We start from the raw sequence: 18,728 nt of genomic DNA on the forward strand, positions 1-18,728 counted from the left end.
GGGTGCTTTCCATCTGCGCGAGCGGTGGGAGGGATCGGTTCGGCACCAGTCGCCGGGCAACTCCTTGCCTGTGCATCGGCGTCCGGATGCCCCTCCCCTTACATGCGTGTGGTGTGGCGTTGGGGGCGGGTCCATGGCGGTGCATATATGCGGGCGCCGGCCCCGGCGTGTTCCAGTGCTCATTGGGCTCCCTGCCAGATAGGCTCCACATTTTTGGGTTGGACTGTCCGTCCCTCCCTTTACATTCAGGTACACTTCCCAGCCTCTCCCACCACTTCCCTTCCCCCCCCCCAAGGGGTGTTTTGGTGTTGACCTTCCACCATGGTCTTTCACCCTCACCCCTGGTTGACCACCCATCATCCCTTCCCCTCACCACCTTTCCTCTCCAGATCACCCCCTATCCCCTTTCTTCATCTTTGCATCCACATTTGTGGTTTGTTTTTTCATATTGCCCCACACCTTTAGGTTTCTCACCACATTTTCCCCACCAGGTGAGCCTGGGAGTGCAGGTCTGCCGTGCTCGCTGTCTGTGTTGGTTGCCGTTATTGTACGCGCCCTCTCGGCTCCCGTTACTGACCTTGGGCTGGCCTGCTGACTTGGATGTCAGTTGTCTTGGTGTACATACCTAGTAAGTTTACATGCCCTACCCGGGTTTTTGGGTGGAATTTTACCCATACTCCCCCAACTTTGATATTGAGTTTCTACACATTTTTTATTACAGACAAATCACATATCTGCTCCTGAAGAGCGGTTTCAAGCCGCGAAACACATCGAGCTAATTGATGTTGTGAATCATTTACACACCTATTATGATATGAAAGTTTTTACAATTTTACCTATTAAGGATTCAAGGACTATTGACCGTGCAGTTGTTACCCCTTTAATGCTTTTACATTGCATGAACACTGGTGGACCGCTCAAATTTTACTAGTATTGTACATGATTGTAAACATGTTATTACCAGTTTTTGCTACTATTGATTTTGGCGCCTAGTTACGGGTGCATCTTCATGTATATGCAATTCTATGTTGGTTAAATATGTTTCTATGCGATATTAAACAATTTTTACCTCCCACCATTTTGTTCATTTTGTCACCACGAGCTTCATATAAAGTCCCACCTCTTTTGCTACACTCTGCTGCCCTGGCCGCTTTAGTGTATGTCTCGCCATAGTTGACAGGGATGGAGGCACATGGCTTTACCCAGCCATAATAGCCTCATTCAAAGTCCCAATTTCCCCATTCCCCCCCTCTTCATTTATAAGAATCCTAGCTTCCCAGATTCTGTGCTTCTACCATAATTGTAGATGTACTCATTGTTGGCACTCAATGGCTTGTGCAGTGCCTGGCCAGCACTGAGTTCTATCATGTGGGAATATCATAGATGAGGTGGTTGGCTGGCAGTTAATGTTAGTGATGCATTTCTTACAGGCAACACTGACTGAGTCTGACTGCCTAAAGTAATCACAAATCTTTGTGGCCTGATGAAAGAAGTTTAGAAAATGAAGGTATTTTGTTATGATCACTGGGCCATCAGGTTGAGGATATGTGCTAGCAAGGCACATGTGTGATTTTTCCCATAAACATGAACTTTGGGTGCATGTATACATGATTTATATAGAGAAAACAAAAAACTGCATCACAATTGTGAAGCATGGTGGAATATAATGATGTATCAGGAGATTCCATAGCAGAATTCCAGGGTGTTTTGTTATGTGGTGTAAATGTTATCTGAAACACAAAACACTTTAACCAAAGAGGTAATTTTTTATTTTATTTTGTATTAAAACAGTAGTACCTGAGGAAATTGTACCCTGCATGCATATCTGACTGCCCTCTAAAATCTATGGAATTTCTTAGTTGTGAAAATTTTGGCTGTACTCTCTGTCAGCTACCATTAGTGTTGCTGTTGGGGATGAGGTTCAGATTCACTGTTGCAGTAGAATTGCAGAAAATCTTGCAGGTTCCAAATTCGCAGTCCCAGTGAATTTATATCTGATATTACCTGGGGTCATATTTATTTTCAATTATATTTCACTTAATGGGCTGTAAACCATGACCAGCAGGCATAGAGCGGCGTATAAAGAGATTTTAGATAAGCCAGGGCCTTTAGTATAAAGAGGGGGGCACAAAACAGTCATAGTGCTAGTTTATTGAACGTGCTGTTGGGAAGGATATGGAAAGCTGACAATTTGCATAGGGAAAATTTAGGAACAGTTAGAAAAATGTGCTTTAAATCTGATCTCTGTTGCTTTAGGTAATATCCCCTTTTGCTGCTTATTTTTATCATTATTTGTGTCTTTTTGTATTTAATTTTACTTTGTCTTTGATTTCAGGGTAGTGGTCACGTTTCACTGCTGTACCTTACATAGCAAATAGTGTTTTTTTTCTTTGCTACAAGGATTTCCTTTAAAAAAGTGAGATTTAGTTTTAAAGAGGTTGTATTATGGGATTTCATTTGTTCTTTTTGTTTATCATTTTAGGGGTTTCAGTCTTATCTTTGCTAAACTGCTTAGTGAGAAACTAACTAATTTAAAGCATAGCGATTATGTCATGACTTCAACACTGGTAAATATTTTTTGGCCTATTACTTTTAAACAAGTGGTTAGGTAGCCAAACCATGCAGGTTCAAAACTAGAGGGGGCATGTGCCCCTGGCAGCACTTTGAGAAGATCATCGGATCTTCTCCTCCTGCAGCTCCCCAGGGTCCAATCTCCTCCACATCACAAGCGCTATAGCTGCAGCAAAGATTTATGTAGCAGCATACCACTTGTGATGTTGAGGAGATCAGGCGCTGGGGAATATTGGAGCCATGTTCTTCCTGCACAGATATGCAGATTACTGAACACACAGACTTTCAGCAACATCCCCAGCCCACCTCACTTTGCCTCACAACACAAGTCCTGTCAATTCTAGAACTTCTCTCAGAAAACTCTAGGGCGATGCTACCAGGAAGTCACTTGAGCAAAGAGGCGGGAAGTTTCCCTGGTTACCTTGTTTCCTTGGTGACGTTTGTCAAGTATCCTGGTGACGTGAAGATGGGAGAACCACACGGGAGAAGCACTAGAAGATGGGGGTGGTGCCCAAGAGAAGAGAGGCCGTGTTAGGTAAATAAATCACAGTGAACTAAGATGGAGTCAGGGTACCAGGAGGAGTACTATTGCTGGAGGCTGAACCAAGAGAGGTCTCAGAAGGCAAGAGTGAATGCAACACACTCACTTCAATCTAGTGTGTGTGTTCACCAACCTGCACTGGATGTCTGTGGAAAAAGGACAAGGTTTCAATGTCATTAAAGACTTTATTACACCCACAGTCTGCTTATGAAGCACCATAGGATCTCCTCAGTGTTCTAATTCTGACACTGTCCTCTGTCCTACTGAAACTGTCCCCTGCCCTACTGACACTGTCCACAATGCTCCTGACACCATCCACTGTCCTACTGACACTGTCCACTGCTCTACAGATTCTGTCCACACACCATCCTCTGCTCTACTGACACCGTCCACTGCTCTACTGCAACTGTCCACACACTGTCCTCTGCTCTACTGACACTATCCACACCCCATCCACTGCCCTACTAACACGTTCGTGTCAATCTACTGATTGACACTATCCACTTTTAAGGTAGGCTAAGTTTACATTTTTGCAGTGGCATTTTTTTTAATTATCTAAGCTTATGGTATGGGTCATATAGTTACATAGTTGGTAAGGTTGAATAAAGACAACAGTCCATCCAGTTCAACCTGTGTAGGTGTGTGTGTATAAAAATCATTTCCCATATCCCCGTATATTATTTTCACTAAGATGCACGTCCAAGAATCTTTTAAAACTATCCATACTTCCTGCCGACACCACCAATTGTGGAAGGGAGTTCCACATCCTTACAGCCCTAACAGTGAAAAACTTTCTACGCAGCTTAAGGTTAAACCGCTTCTCTTCCAGTCTCATCGCGTGGCCCCATGTTCACTTACACTCCCTGGGACTGAAAAGTTTCATACTTACACAGGGATCACCGTTGAGATATTTGTATAATGCTATCATATCTCCTCTCAAGGGTCTCTTCTCAAGGGAGAATAATCTCTGCTCCTTTTTGAATATTGGTACCATGTGGGCCTTTTGCCAATCAGGTGGTACCAATCCTGTCAGCATGCTGTCCATGAAGATTAGGAATAGCGGTCTGGCTTTAACCTGACTGAATTCTTTAAGGACTCTTGGGACTCTCAGGTCATGAAAGCATTTGTTTTATTTAACCATGCCACTTTAAGCCCATCCCACTGTCAATGCAATTTGGCCACACCCACTGTTCATTACTACTCTCCGTGGAGCACCCAAAGGTGTCCCAGGTCTTTACAATCCTATAGTGTATACTAAAAAAAAAAAAATTGCTGTGCACTGCTAAAGTGTTCGGGTTTGGCTTGAAGTAAAGGTGGTTACTAGGGTTGTCCCGATACCGATACTAGTATCGGTATCGGCACCGATACCAAGCATTTGCCCGAGTACTTGTACTCGGGCAAATGCTGCCGATACTTCACCCGATACCTGTACAGTCGGCGGTGATCGGTGAGTGGGGGAGTTACAAGCTTCTCCCCCCCTTCAGCTTGTAACTCCCACACATGATCACCGCTGACTGTCACCGCATCCTCCTCCAGTCCCCCTCCGTTCTGCTGTCCCACTCCTTTCTTCCTCCGTGTCCCCCTCCATTCTGCTGCTGTCCCCCTCCGTTCTGCTGTCCCCCTCCTTTCTTCCTCCGTGTCCCCCGCCGCTCTGCTGTCCCCCTCCTTTCTTCCTCTGTGTCCCTCGCCGTTCTGCTGTCCCCCTCCTTTTTTCCTCCGTGTCCCCCGCCGTTCTGCTGTCCCCCTCCTTTCTTCCTCTGTGTCCCCCGCCGTTCTGCTGTCCCCCTCCTTTTTTCCTCCGTGTCCCCCGCCGTTCTGCTGCTGTCCCCCTCCAATTTTCCTCCGTGTCCCCCTTCGTTCTGCTGTCCCTCTCCATGTCATCCTCCTTCTTTTGATGTATGAACAGAGTCAGTGATCACAGACTCTGTCCATTCACATAACTGAAACATTGTAATCTCAGTTTATGAATGGAGAGGAGCCCTCTCTTCTCTCCATTCATTTTCAGTGCAGCTGAGGCAACCCTACAACCCTGAGGCAACCCTACAACCCTATGGCTTATTTGTCTATTTATTACACTTACTACTCTCTTTGGGGCTGTTTGGATGGAGAACTTCTCTCTCCGAGTGTGTGTGTGTGTGTGTGTGTGTGTGTGTGTGTGTGTGTGTGTGTGTAAATAAAAAATTGTGCTACCCCTAAAAACATAGCCAAAAGCTATATATTTGATATTGAAAAATCAAAATACAATAATATGTGAAATAATTGTGAAATAAATCAACAGTGCAAATAAATAATATAAATGCCTAAAATTAAACTAATATTAAACATCAAAATAACATAAACAATTAATATTGAATTTCAGATGATGAATGAAAAACACACAGTATGATCTACACCAGCAAATGGTGAGAAATGATATAATATGGTATACACCAGTGGATGATAAAAATAGTCCATATAAGTGAATAAACTGTTGTTTTCAAGTGTTAAGTGAAATCCACCACCAGTATCAGCAGAAATGTGCCCTTACCAAAACCCCATGATCCCCCATCACAGAGGATCAGGGAAAGCATGGGTTATAACATGGATTGGCTCCAATGGGACAGCAGGCAATGTTCAGATACTGGAAGATCACCTCACAACAGCTCAAAACATTGTGTAGATATTGTGGTGCATGAAAGAAATAAATGCTCCGATAGTGTCGAATGGGCGAATGCAGTGCAATCTGACAGATGGCTGCACCTGTCTAAGGAGCCCAAGCCATTGGTGAGTGCACAGTCCCAGGTGTCTCCTAGTCCCAGCTGTCTCCTAGTCCCAGGTGTCTCCTAGTCCAGGCTCCAGTGTCTGCAGGATCCCAGGCAGCACTGCTCAATATGCCTTTCCTGCTGCTGATCTCTGCTTGAGATTTCAAGGTGTGTGAGTGTGTGTGTGTGTGTGTGTGTGTTTGTGTGTGTGTGTGTGTGTGTGTGTGTGTGTGGTGGTGGGGGAGTTGGCCTTTGCCCTGGGTGAAAGAATGTCTAGCTTTGCTCCTGAAACCATTAGTACCAGAAACATATTTTTCTGGGGTCTAGTAAGGTAAGCGAGGAGTACAATACAATTACATTCGAGATTTGAATCAATTTTAGTATACCTATACTCATAAAGGGAAGATTTGCTGCAACATAGGGGTTATACTAGAAAATATAATTGTGGCTGGACAGTACCCTGAAAAAAATCTACCTTTTGTCTTGAATTGCTCATGAGATATTGCAGTACACTTTTTTACACATGGTATTTCCTAGGTCATTCTGGGTCTGTAGTGTGAGATCATCTTAAGGCATATACCCTCTATTTTTGCCTCTAGAGACAACTATTTTCAAAAGATCCTAAAGTCCGGTCCTTAACGCTGACATTTCTGTTAGTGATTTTACTTCTATGGAGCTCACTGTTCTTCTGAGAGCCTATTAGTGAGGAAGCTGTCCCTGATGACCTGCAGTGGAATGATCTTCTATTCTATTCTATATTCCAGTGTTTCTCAACTCCAGTCCTCAAGGCGCCCCAACAGGCCATGTTTCCAGGCTGTCCAGTATTTTGCACAGGTGATTTGATCAGATTAACTGCATTAGTAGTTACCACAGCCGTTTCATCTGAGGGAAATCCTGAAAACATGACCTGTTGGGGCGCCTTGAGGACTGGAGTTGAGAAACATTGCTATATTCTATTCTGTGGATCTGTGCTTTCTCCACTTCTTTTGCTGCTTCCTGTTTATTACCCCAACAGTCATCAAATCATCAGTCAATGGAGGAATGGGTCTGAGATGAGAAAGAAAATCCCTGGCCCTCTCCCAGGAAGGCCACTTTCAGGTGGAGAAACAGTGATCAGTAAGGCATGGCAAATCCGTCTTGAGAAAAACAATAGGCAATAATGGGAATTCATAATTTTCCCTCTACTTAACTTTAAGTTGGGCACAGCTTTCATGTAATAGTTCCTCTTTTTTTTTTTTTTTTCAAACTTTTTATTCTTTAAGAAAAAGTACAAATCTGATTCCAATATCGAGGGAACAAAATGCATACATGCGGGTACAAAGCTCAACAATATATCAGATCTAAAGGCACATTAATTATACATCATGTGTGATAAATGGAAGGCGCAGGACCTTCCAAGCATATTGGATCAAACAACTGAGGAACCAATATTGGAACTATTGCTAACGTATACAAAACTGGTAGATAGAAAGTGTATAGAGGGGGAACCTCAAAAAAAAAACATCACATTCCTTAAGTATTTGAAGAAGAGGAAAGAGAAAGACAGAAAAAAAAAGGGGAAAGAGTAAAGAGGGTGGAGGTGGTCAACTGCTCTGGGCCAGCCCAAGGCACTGGTTACAGTAGTCATGAAGGATCTTGTCTCAGGGTACCAGGAGGGACTCATCAAAGCCTGAGGAAATAAAATGGTCCACCCATGGTTGCCAGATTTTGAGGTGTTTAGGAATGTAATCCTGAATAGTTGCTTCGATTTTGCTATGGATCATAGCCTGGGTGACCCTATGTTTAGTTTCAATGGCACAAAGAGAGGGGGACTTCCAGGGACGCACAATGGTTTGTTTAGCCACTGTCATGAGTTGCAATATGAGGCGGAACTGAGCTCTAGCTAGTCTAGTCTAGAGTATTGTGATTCAGTAATGCCAGTGATGTGTCAGGATCAAGCGTGAAGTTAACCAGAGTGGAGGCCATTTGGAAAATTTCAGTTCAAAATTGCTACACGATGGGGCAGTCCCACCAGATATGTAAGTGGGTACCTTCTTGAGCACACTTATGGAAACACAAAGGGGAGTGTAATAGTTTCTTTTTAACAAGCATTGAACTGGCAATAACTCATAACTGCCTTCAATACCATCACTACACACAAATTCCATCATGGACCATTGAAAACACATGCAGTTAAAGAGTCATTACGTACACTTGAACTATAATATAATTGTAATTACAGATTTATTTGACTAATTTATTTTGTATTGAATATTGTTCAGTGTCGCGTTATAAAATACACTGAAACATGCACACTAATATTTACCCCATCAAGGTTACAACCTGACATCCTTATCCCAGTCACTCACTCAATTACTAAAGGTAAATTTTACACTTTTACACAAATTTTACAAACTTGGCACTTTGCAAAGGAAGTTGTATGTTGCAAAATAAATTTATCCTGAAGCCCAATGAATGTGGTGAAATGTCACTGTGCAAAGATGCCCAATCATGTGGAGAAAAAAAAGTATTTTTGCTTGCACATGACTGGATGATGGCAGTTAGCAGATCTTCACCTCATTCACTAAGCTCTGAGGAAAATTCCCTTGCAAAGTCCTACTTCCCTTGCAAAGTGAACTGTTTGTCTTTAGTAAATCAACCTCACAAACAACAAGTGTCAGGAAACTTATACACTCATGCACATGTGCCAACATACAGACAAGCTCAGGCAAGTAGCCATGTGCATTGGCACATGCTTAATCCTGGTAATGGTGGCAAGCTATTTATTTAAAGGGGGGCCCTGATGTGTGTTAATTGCTGGATGTTCCCCAGCTTCCCCATGATCTGTGTTTCTGTGCTACTGCTCTTGTTGACTGACCTCTCGTTGCTGACCCGACTTGCTCTTGACCTTGCTCTGTGGAATTTGGATACTGACCTTGGCTCGCCTCTGACTTCTCTCTGCCTGCTTCCCTGGTACTGACCTCAGCTTACTACTGGATCTCACTCTGCGTTCTTTCATGGTACTGACCTCAGCCTGTTACCTGATTACTCTTCCTTCTGCCCTACCATGTATGACCCTGGCTCACTTTGGCTATGTCTCTGACCCTGGCAGTCACCTGCTACCAAACTACGAGTGCCCATGCTTCTTTGAACCTTGTACCTCTGTCACCACATTCAGGGGTGCCCAGACCAGAGCAACAAAGGGAGCCCTCTCATCAGCTTGGCCTCCAACCAGGGTACGTGACAGCAGGTTTGACATTTTTATAACATTTTTGTAGGGGACCAAACCCAGGACACCAAGGCTCCCAGCCAAGTTTACTGACCATACAGATCCGGTGCTGCTTAAGATATATTTAATTATTGCATGAGAACATTTTGAAATCTTTAATAAGTGGAAATACCATTTTCTTTATCATTCATAGTTATTATATTGCTTTATGTTTGGAAATATTGTTTTATTTCAAAAGTTGCAGCGGTGGCAAATTTAAACAACTTTGATCTTATCTATGAGAAGTTCAAATCTGACTTACTGAACATTTGTGACACATTTCATTTTTACAGAGATGGAAAAACAGGTTAATCTACTTATTTGAGCTACCTATCTACAGATTATGAAGCTAGAATCATATTAAATTATTACATCATTATTAAAAGTGGAATGGAAAAAGAAGCATTTCACAGCCTACTCTGAATTATGTAGTTCAGTGCTAGGTACTGTAGATCCAGCGATGTGCACAAGACCTGAGGCTCTCCCGGGTCTCTCCCTCTTGATTGGCTGAGATGCCAATTGACTCCTGCTGCTGTCAATCCCAGCCAGTGAGGTGGGAGTGGGGGGCGGGGATGAGCCATGCTCTCTGTGTATTATGGATGCAGAGAGCTGGCTCTGGAGCAAGCACTCACGAGTGCCCCCACAGCAAGCGGCTTGCTATAGGGGCACTGGGAAAGGAGGAGGGTCCCAGAGCGCTGACGGGGGGACCCAAAAAAGAGGAGGATCGGCGGGCTGCTCTGTGCAAATCCACTGCACAGAGCAGGTAAATATGACATGTTTGTTATTTTTTTTTAAATAAAACTTTTTCCTTTACAATCACTTTAAGCTATACCAATAGACAAACTGAGCTGAATCAATATAAAAATCTAGAAGGAGAGGTATGATCACCTGGTTACATTGGCCCACATAAGAAAGTAAGTGCCAAAATAGGTCTTGCATCAAAATGCTGGTCTTGTTATTTGTACTCTTTGTATCTCCCATTTCTTCTTGACATCATAGGGCCTCTCCAGTCGTTCTGGGAATAATGAGGATTCCAAATCTCACAGGAAGGAGCTCCAACACTAGGTAGGAGTGTTCTCCCATGAAATTTAAGATCCTCAGCTTTCCTAGGATCCCAGGAAAGCTTGGTTTTACCCATATCCATCGGTATCACCCTCACCTATGTAAGCATAAGCATGCCTGAAATTGTGGTGTAGGGCAAGTATTTTTCTTGTTCATTGTTTTTATTGATTTAAAACACCAGAGGACATGGATCAAAACAGGGTTATATAAAATGCACTACACAGACTGGAGTGCATGTAAAGTACAAAAGGACAACATTTCATACATTGCAAATGCAAACAGCAGTGCACAGGATAGGCAACAAGAATAGACATAATACAAATAATAGTCATGAAGTAGTATAGTATATTGTGACTGCATGCTAAAGTAATAAGGATAAACTCTTTGGGTACTTTCACACTGAGGCGCTTTACAGGAGCTATAGAGCTAAAAATAGCTCCTGTAAAACGCCTCTCCTCTCACTCCAGTGTGAAAGCCCAAGTGCGCTCGCAGGATGCTCAGAAAAGTCCTGCAAGCAGCTTATTTGAGGCGCTTTAGGAGCGGTGTATACACTGCTCCTAAAGTGCCCCTGCCTATTGAAATCAATGGGCAGCGCTGCCGAAGCGCCGGCAAAGAGCCACTGCAGCGGTGCTATGCAAGCGGTTTTAACCCTTTTTCGCCCACTAGCAGGGGTTAAAAGTGCCTCACTAGTGGCCAAAAAGTGCCGCTAAAATGATGGTAAAGCGCCACTAAAAATAGTGGCGCTTTACCGCCGACGCCCGGCGCTGCTCAGTGTGGACGTGCCCTTAGTGATGTCATGTCTCACAATAGCATAACGGAGATAGAAGTGGAAAGAAAGAAAGAGGCAAGGGGGGACAAAGTTGGGGGTAAAAAGAAGGGGAGGGGAGGGAAGGGAAAGCCAGTGTCTGGCTATATAGACAGGTAAAAATACAGTTAGCAAGGGTCACTGAAATAGATCAAGGGAGTCATCAAAATGAGGAGGAAGAAAGTGCTGTACCCATTTTGCCAGAATTGCAAAATGAAGAATTGCGAATTAGTAGGCATGGATCATAACTTTATCTATCCCCTCCCCTCTCCACTGAACACAGCAGGAAGAGATCAGCCGCCGCCAACCCCCGTGGAGCAACATGTGACCGCTCCCCTTCAGATTAGTGATGGCTCAGATCCTCCTTCCAGTATATGAGAAAGCAAACTACCTGGGTTTTCATTGAAATATGTGGATATGTGGACACCGCGAGTGAGCCTGGAGATTTAACCCCCGCCATCTGAACACCGGGATCGTCAGCAAGCTTAGAGGCCTTGGCTGGGCTATAGCCACTTGCCTTTTTAAGCTTGCCGTCTGGTAAGCTGAATCAACAGCTACGGTGGATGAGCACATTTATCTATAGGCACATGGTGGTTGTGCTTTATGTTCTTAATGGACACTTTTTTTGACTTATTTTTTCCTTGATGTCATTCATTATGGACTTTAATATTTAGCGCAGTTTTTTATATAACTTATCTATCCTATGTTTAGTTTCTACAAAATTAAGCAAGTAAGTCTTCCAAGCTTTTGTGATCATTTGGTGGCTGTAGTCACTTGGAGAAACAATTTAAATTATACCCAGGACACATTGGGGGGTTGTAAGTTAAGTAGAGCTAAAAGGGGCCGGGGCAAAATCAGCTGCAAACAGCATTGAAAGAGTTTGGAATATTTTTTTTAAAGGTCACTTTTTCTTTTTACATGGGGATGGGTCAGAGTTCACAAGATAGACAGACAGTTTTACTGCAAGGTCCACTTTAAGGTTATCACTTATAATCACTTTTTTCCCCCCCTTTATTGGTTAAACTGGATGAACTTGTGATTTTTTTTTAACCCGACTAACTATGTAACTTAGATTGCCATTAAAAGCCAGGAAGGAATGTTTCAATTCAAATCAAAATGTTATATACATTTTTTTTTGTTCTTCTCTAAAGCCTTTTGTTAGTGCAGTGTGCAATTTTAATTGTTCTTTGAGGTTGAATTTGCTGGACATATGTCCTTTTTAACCCAGATTTGTAACTATACATTAATTATTTTATCACAGCAAATATATAAACTGGGCCTTATTTACTAAGGAAAAATCCACAACCAGTCTGCTCCTTAATACAGGATACTCCAAAAATACAGTATATAAAAAGCCATGAACATCGACCCAAAAATAAAATATCAGTTGTGTGTTCTTTTCTTTGGGCCTGATTTTCTAAAGTTTATTCATGTATATTGGCACAATTTAGCACAGGCAAGCAAACTGTATCTTCAAAATATTTACTATGTACCCACAATGCGCACAGAGACATGTGTACAAGCTTTGGAGGTGAATTTACTAAAAAATGTGGGTTACTTTTGCTGTACGCCCAGTTTTCAACACTGATAATGACTTTTCCAGTGGTAAATATCCATACATATGCTCCCTTTTTGCTTTAACAACACTAGGGATGAGCCGAACCCTCCAGTTGGGTTTGCACCAGAAAATGTGAACAGACAAAAAATTTGTGTGAACATGCGAACACCATTAAAGTCTATGGGACACGAACGTGAAAAATCACGACCCGGTTACTGCCCCAGGGGACATGTATCAATGAAAAAAAAAGTTTTTAAAACTGCTGTTTTTTCAGGAGCAGTGATTTTATTAATGCTTAAAGTGAAACAATAAACATTAAATATTCCTTTAAATATCATGCCTGGGGGGTCCCCTTGGTCTGCTGGTAAAGTTGCGCCTCTTTCCCATGTTTATAACAGTACCACAGCAAAATTACATTTCTAAAGGAAAAAATGTATTTCAAAATTGCCCGCGGCTGTAATGTATTGTTGGATCTGGGCAGTATACATAAAAAATCATTGAAAAAATGGTGCGGGTTCCCCCACAGTCCATTACCAGGCCCTTCAGGTCTGCTATGGGTTTTAAGGGAAATCCTGCAGCAAAATTAAAAAAAAATGGCTTGGGGGTCCCCCCCAAAATCCATATCAGACCCTTATCCGAGCATGCAACCTGGTAGGCCACAGAAAAAGGGGGGAGGAGAGAGTGGCCCCCCTGAACCATACCATGCCACATGCCCTCAACATGGGGAGGGTGCTTTGGGGTCCCCACTGCCTGCACTGGCTTGAATATAGAGTCTACACTGAATAGCTAGTCTACGCTAAATGCAGAGTATATATATATATATATATATATATATATATATCAAATGCACTGCCACTAACTAACCTGCCTGCCTAATCTAGCTCAAACTATCTCCATCCACACACGATACACGGCCGCTGTGTAAGCAGCCTTATATAGTGTGGGGCGTGGACTTGGTCTCCCTGAGCCATGATTGGCCCCCTGCCTTTGGCCAATTATGGCTCTCTCAGCAGAGCGTGCTGTGATTGGCCAAAGCATGCAGGTCAAGTGCATGCTTTTGCCAATCATCATACTGCAGTGCATTATGGGGCATTTCCGTTTTGCTTGAATTTCCTGCGAACACCCCATAATATTCGCTATTCGGGGGAACACCTGATGTTCGAGTCGAACTTACGTTCGATTCGAACATCGAGCTCATCCCTAAACAACACAGTGTAAAGAGTTCTTTGTCTCCATTCCTTAGTGTACTATACTTTAACACCAAGGCACAAAATTAGTATTATCTAGTTGTTTAGTGTAGATAGCAACTTAGGACTGCACTGTGCAAATGAAATAGCAATACAGGGTTAAATTTGGAGTCATTCCGTGGACAAATCAAGCCAGCTACCCAGTTTGTTAGTTTTGTAATAAATATCACTTTATATTATTGGTAGCTTTATTTTTTTAAAAACATTGTCAAACAATTGATAAATCAATGACTCAGCTCATGGGGTTTCAAGGAGATTGAAAACTAGAATTCTAGATTATATTATGATCAATATCAAAATCAAAGGACCTAAAAATGAGCCTTTTCTATTTCACTTATCAGTTTTACCTGGTTTTGGAAACCCCAATATAACATTTCATTTAACTGGTGATTCTATAGCTAAAATAACAAATTTTTTTGTCATTATTATTCAATTTTAATTATGATTTTTTGTTTGTTTTGTTTTGAATACAGAATGATTATGGAAATCATTCAAATTGTCTAGAACCGAGATTATATCTTACAAGATTGCCAGCATTATTTTACACCTTTATCGCCTATACGTTAGTTTCCACTAATACCAGTTAATTAGAGCAAAACACACATTAACCACTTCAGCCCCGGAAGGTTTTACCCCCTTAATGACCAGAGCATTTTTTGCGATACGGCACTGCGTCGTTTTAACTGACAATTGCGCGGTCGTGCAACGCTGTACCCCAACAAATTTGACGTCCTTTTTTTCCCACAAATAGAGCTTTCTTTTGGTGGTATTTGATCACCTCTGTGGTTTTTATTTTTTTTTTATAAACAAAAAATAGTGACAATTTTGAAAAAAAAAAACAATTTTTTTTACTTTCAGCTATAATACATATCCAAAAAATATATATATAAAAAGATGTATTCATCTGTTTAGGCCGATATATATTCTTCTACTTAAAACAAATCGCAATAGCGATAATAATTGATTGGTTTGTGCAAAAGTTATCACGTCTACAAACTACGGGATCGATTTAGGGACTTTTATTTTTTTAAATTATTTGTACTCATAATGGCGGCAATCTGTGATTTTTAGCGGGACTGCGGCATTGCGGCAAAATCTTACCCCAAATTACACTTTTTGGGGACATTGATCAGTGCTATAAAAATGCACTGATCAATGTAAAAATTACACTGGCAGGGAAGGGGTTAACACTAGGGGGCGATCAAGAGGTTAGGTGTGTTCCCTCAGCATGTTCTAACTGTAGGGGGATGGGCTTACTGAAACATGACAGAGATCACTGCTCTTGATCACTGGGAGCAGTAGATCCCTGTCATGTTTATAGGCAGAATGGGGAAATGCCTTGTTTACATAGGAAGTTCCCCGTTCTGCCTCTCCGTGTTGCGATTGCGGGCCGCCGGCCGACATCGAGTCTGTGGGAAATGCGGGCACATTCCTGTGGCGCATGGCACACGGGCCACTTTCCTGCTTTTACAGACTGACGTACAGGTAGCGCAGCAGTACTATTCTGCTGACGTATATCGGCGTGAGCCGGTTAGCAAGTGGTTAAAGCATATCTAAACCAAACAAACATTTATTACATAGCAGCTTACCAATCCTTAGATGTGGTAGCTTTTTTTATAGGCTTTTTTTTTCTCTCTATTTTGAAGTGGTGATCAGCCAGTAACACTTCCTGTCTTAAGCTGGCCATAGATGGTGCAATTTTCTTTCCTGCAACCACAATGCAGGAAAGAAAATTGCACGATTCCCCCATCAACACAGTCAGTGTTGATGGGGGAATCCCTCCCGCGGAGCTATTGTGTTCTCCCAGTGGGAAAGGGGTGCGAGGAGCCGTATCATACAGGAGAACACACAGCGATTATTGCTAGTGTCTGTAGTCTCTGCCAATAATTACATGAAAAATCTGACAGGCTGGTTGTAGCCAAGTTGATCGATCGATCAACTTGAGTACAATTAGCCTGTCAATACATGGTTCGAATCTTGGCTAGTCCCTACTGGACCGGCCCAGACTGGAACTTTCTATTTAAGGTGGCTACACTCACTTCTCCACTGTGTCTGTTGAAGAGCCACTATTATTTTTTTTATTTTTTTATAATTCAATAATTATAATTTTTAATTCATTTTTATGATTCAGCTTAATCATAAATCATGTGTCCATATATGACAGTTACATCACTTCAAACAATTCTATAACACATCTCAAAATATACTGTTAAAAGAAAAAAGAAAAAGAAGAAAAAAGAAACAAAAAAAACAACAAAGGAAACAAACACACACAAAAAAACACATTTCCCCTTGTTAACATACAATATATTAAAAAAGCCACCATTAAATAGCAACATTTTTCACCTTTGGAGAGGGTGGTATTAGATGGAATTTTCCTTTTGGGATAAAGGTCTTAACTAAATTAATAAAAGCTGACCTTTGTAAGTACCATTGTCAGTGTTAAATGGGTTGTCTCAGCCATCTAACTGCCAAGCTTGCTGGATAAATTAGTCTGTTAAAGGAAGTTGAAAAATAACAGACTTACTGGCAGGATTAACAAGTAAAAAAAAAAAAAAAACTATGTTATAGGGGGGCTCGGAAAAACAAAGAATGCTGTGTTAAGGCTATTGACAGACTGCATCATATATGCAATTTTTAACATTTTGTCCATAGTTCCACTTCAGCTGTAAAAAATATTATATATATATATATATATATAATAGCAACTTAAAGCTCCATCAATATATGTGTGCCATCTTCAAATATCTTGTTATGTGTGATATTTAAATCATACTCAAGCAAAAAAGAGCAGACTTACATTTTTGCCAGTGCATGTTCTGTGACAGCAGGCTAGAGTTTTTCTTCTTTGAAGTAGACAGTTTGGCAGTTTGAAGGTTCTTAGTATGGAAATCTTTTGCCTTTGAAAGCAGGATGACAATTGAGAGAGTATGTCTTCATCAGGGTTTTATAAGCCGATGTACCCGATTCACTGATGACATCATCACATGACCACAAGTAATGTGTCAAACAAAACACACATGAAAAGAAGCTACTTACTTTTTAGAACATAATGGGTGCAGGATAGTGAAACATCAGAAAAAAAATATTTTTGTATTAGCATCTGTTCCTGAACTTGACCAAGTATATAGTAAACAAAATATTTGGCAGTCTAATGCATCTCCTGAATTAGTTCCTCGTATTTTACATTATTTCACGGGTCGTACTTTATAACGTTTACAATGATTTTGAATATAAATTGTTTATGTAAACTATACAACGGTTATCAGAATATATTCAATCAACATATTTTTTTGTTTTTCCTCTTTAATGAGGTAAAGTCCCTAAGGACTATAGCATGGCAAGGAAACACCTGCAAGCTCTTCAAGCATCACTGATCCTCAAAAAGTCTTTCTTTTACATCATGATAAGTTACAGTTCTCATATATTGGTTAAGAGAAACCTAATTTAGAAGTGAAACATTTTTTTTATGTTATCGCTAACGGGACTGCAGTACGTTTGAAAACTGAAAAAGATTATATGACTGTGGCGATGCAGTTGTAAGGTCCTCTGTGCAGTGCCTTCATGGTGGTGTATATGTGGTGGTGAATTAATTGTTCTGTGGATCACTGAACATTGTAGGTTCATTAACCCCAGTTTATTTGGATTGTGCATAGGGGTCAGTTTACAAAGATTTTTGTGTTTTTCGATTTACATGGATTTGTGAACCATTTGTGTGGAAATTGGTGTGCAAGGTTTGAATTTTGAATTTAATCTTTTCCAGTGGTATACTGTTTGCAAAGTATGTAATTGATGTTTTTAGATTGTAAGCTCTAACAAGCAGGACCCTCTGATCCTTCTTGTATTGAATTGTATTGTAACTGTACTGTCTACCTCCATTTTGGTAAATGCTATGCAAACTGTTGGCTCTATATAAATCTTGTAAAATAATAAAGATTGTGGTAGATAATAATGAGTTTGCATATGTATTGTGTATGATCATTTCATAATCTTAACGGAAACAATTATTGAGAGGAATACAAAAGCTGCCTTTGATGATTAACATCTGAACAAAAAAGTTAAAGACTTCTAAACCTGAAATTGCAAAAAAAAAGAAAAGAGAGACACAAAAGGCGCATCCAAGTGTGGACTGTAAGCAATTTATTCAATTAAAGAAGGGGTGTAAATCCACTCACGTTTCATAGGATAAAAACAGGCATTGGTTAGTCCTTGTCTAGTGGGGTAAGAATCAGCGTTGTTGGTATAGCCAACTCAGCTGAGTCCAGGAAGCCAGAACCAGAAGGAGGGCTGGAGCACTCATGGAGTGCAGCATTGAGCTCAATGACGTCAATGGACGTATCATGATGGGTTTCAGAGCATGTGCACTGAGGATCGTGAATCAGGCACGCATCTTTGTCAAGCTACTAGACTAAAGCTGCCATGTATCTCTCTTTTTTTGCATGCTTCCTGGAGACCGCTTCTGCTCGCTGTTGCCCTGACATGCTGACATCCCTTTGGCCTTGTGATTTAGTAGTTACCTGTGAACTATATATACAGATAGCTTTACAACACTAAAGGTCATTGAATTGCGCCATATCCCATTCTTCTTTTCAGACTGAAATTGACCTAAGAATACTAAAGTGCAGGATTTTTCCGCCTCCCCACAGCACTCCTTGGAATCTGGGGTCCCAGTTAGCAACACATTCTGCTCCTCTTTTTATTTTTGTTTATAATTTTTTTTATAAAGTTTTTTTCAAGAAATTTGTCAAGATTAGAAAGACTAAACAAGTAATTACAGAAGAAGTAGAACATAGTATGAGAGTGTTCAATACAGAGTGAAGGACAAAAGACATATCAAAGAAAGTGACTATTTATCAAAATCACAAGTACACAATACATCCCATGTACTGTAGCTGTTATCAAGTCACAGCACATAATTACATTTGTGTATGGCACAAGATCAAAACTGACCAACAG

General features: G+C 41.2%; 1 protein-coding gene across 3 annotated transcripts in view; it reads right to left on the reverse strand.

Annotated features, from left to right (window-relative positions):
- POU2AF1 (POU class 2 homeobox associating factor 1) overlaps positions 1–16,972 on the reverse strand; it is a 177,917-nt gene extending 160,945 nt beyond the window's left edge. The window contains exons 1-2 of one of the 3 annotated variants that reach the window (XM_073602417.1): positions 16,812–16,936; positions 16,573–16,672 (exon numbers count right to left, since the gene is read on the reverse strand). In XM_073602417.1, coding sequence (XP_073458518.1) covers positions 16,573–16,588 — 16 coding nt within the window. In that variant the 5' untranslated portion in view covers positions 16,589–16,672; positions 16,812–16,936. Of the gene's footprint in view, positions 1–16,572; positions 16,673–16,811 lie in introns of all 3 variants that reach the window. The other 2 variants (XM_073602415.1, XM_073602414.1) reach the window with 2 other exon arrangements.
- Positions 16,973–18,728: the final 1,756 nt, after the last annotated feature.

Source organism: Aquarana catesbeiana, linkage group LG10 (genome assembly GCF_042186555.1).
Source record: "Aquarana catesbeiana isolate 2022-GZ linkage group LG10, ASM4218655v1, whole genome shotgun sequence".
Classification (NCBI taxonomy): Eukaryota; Metazoa; Chordata; class Amphibia; order Anura; family Ranidae; genus Aquarana; species Aquarana catesbeiana.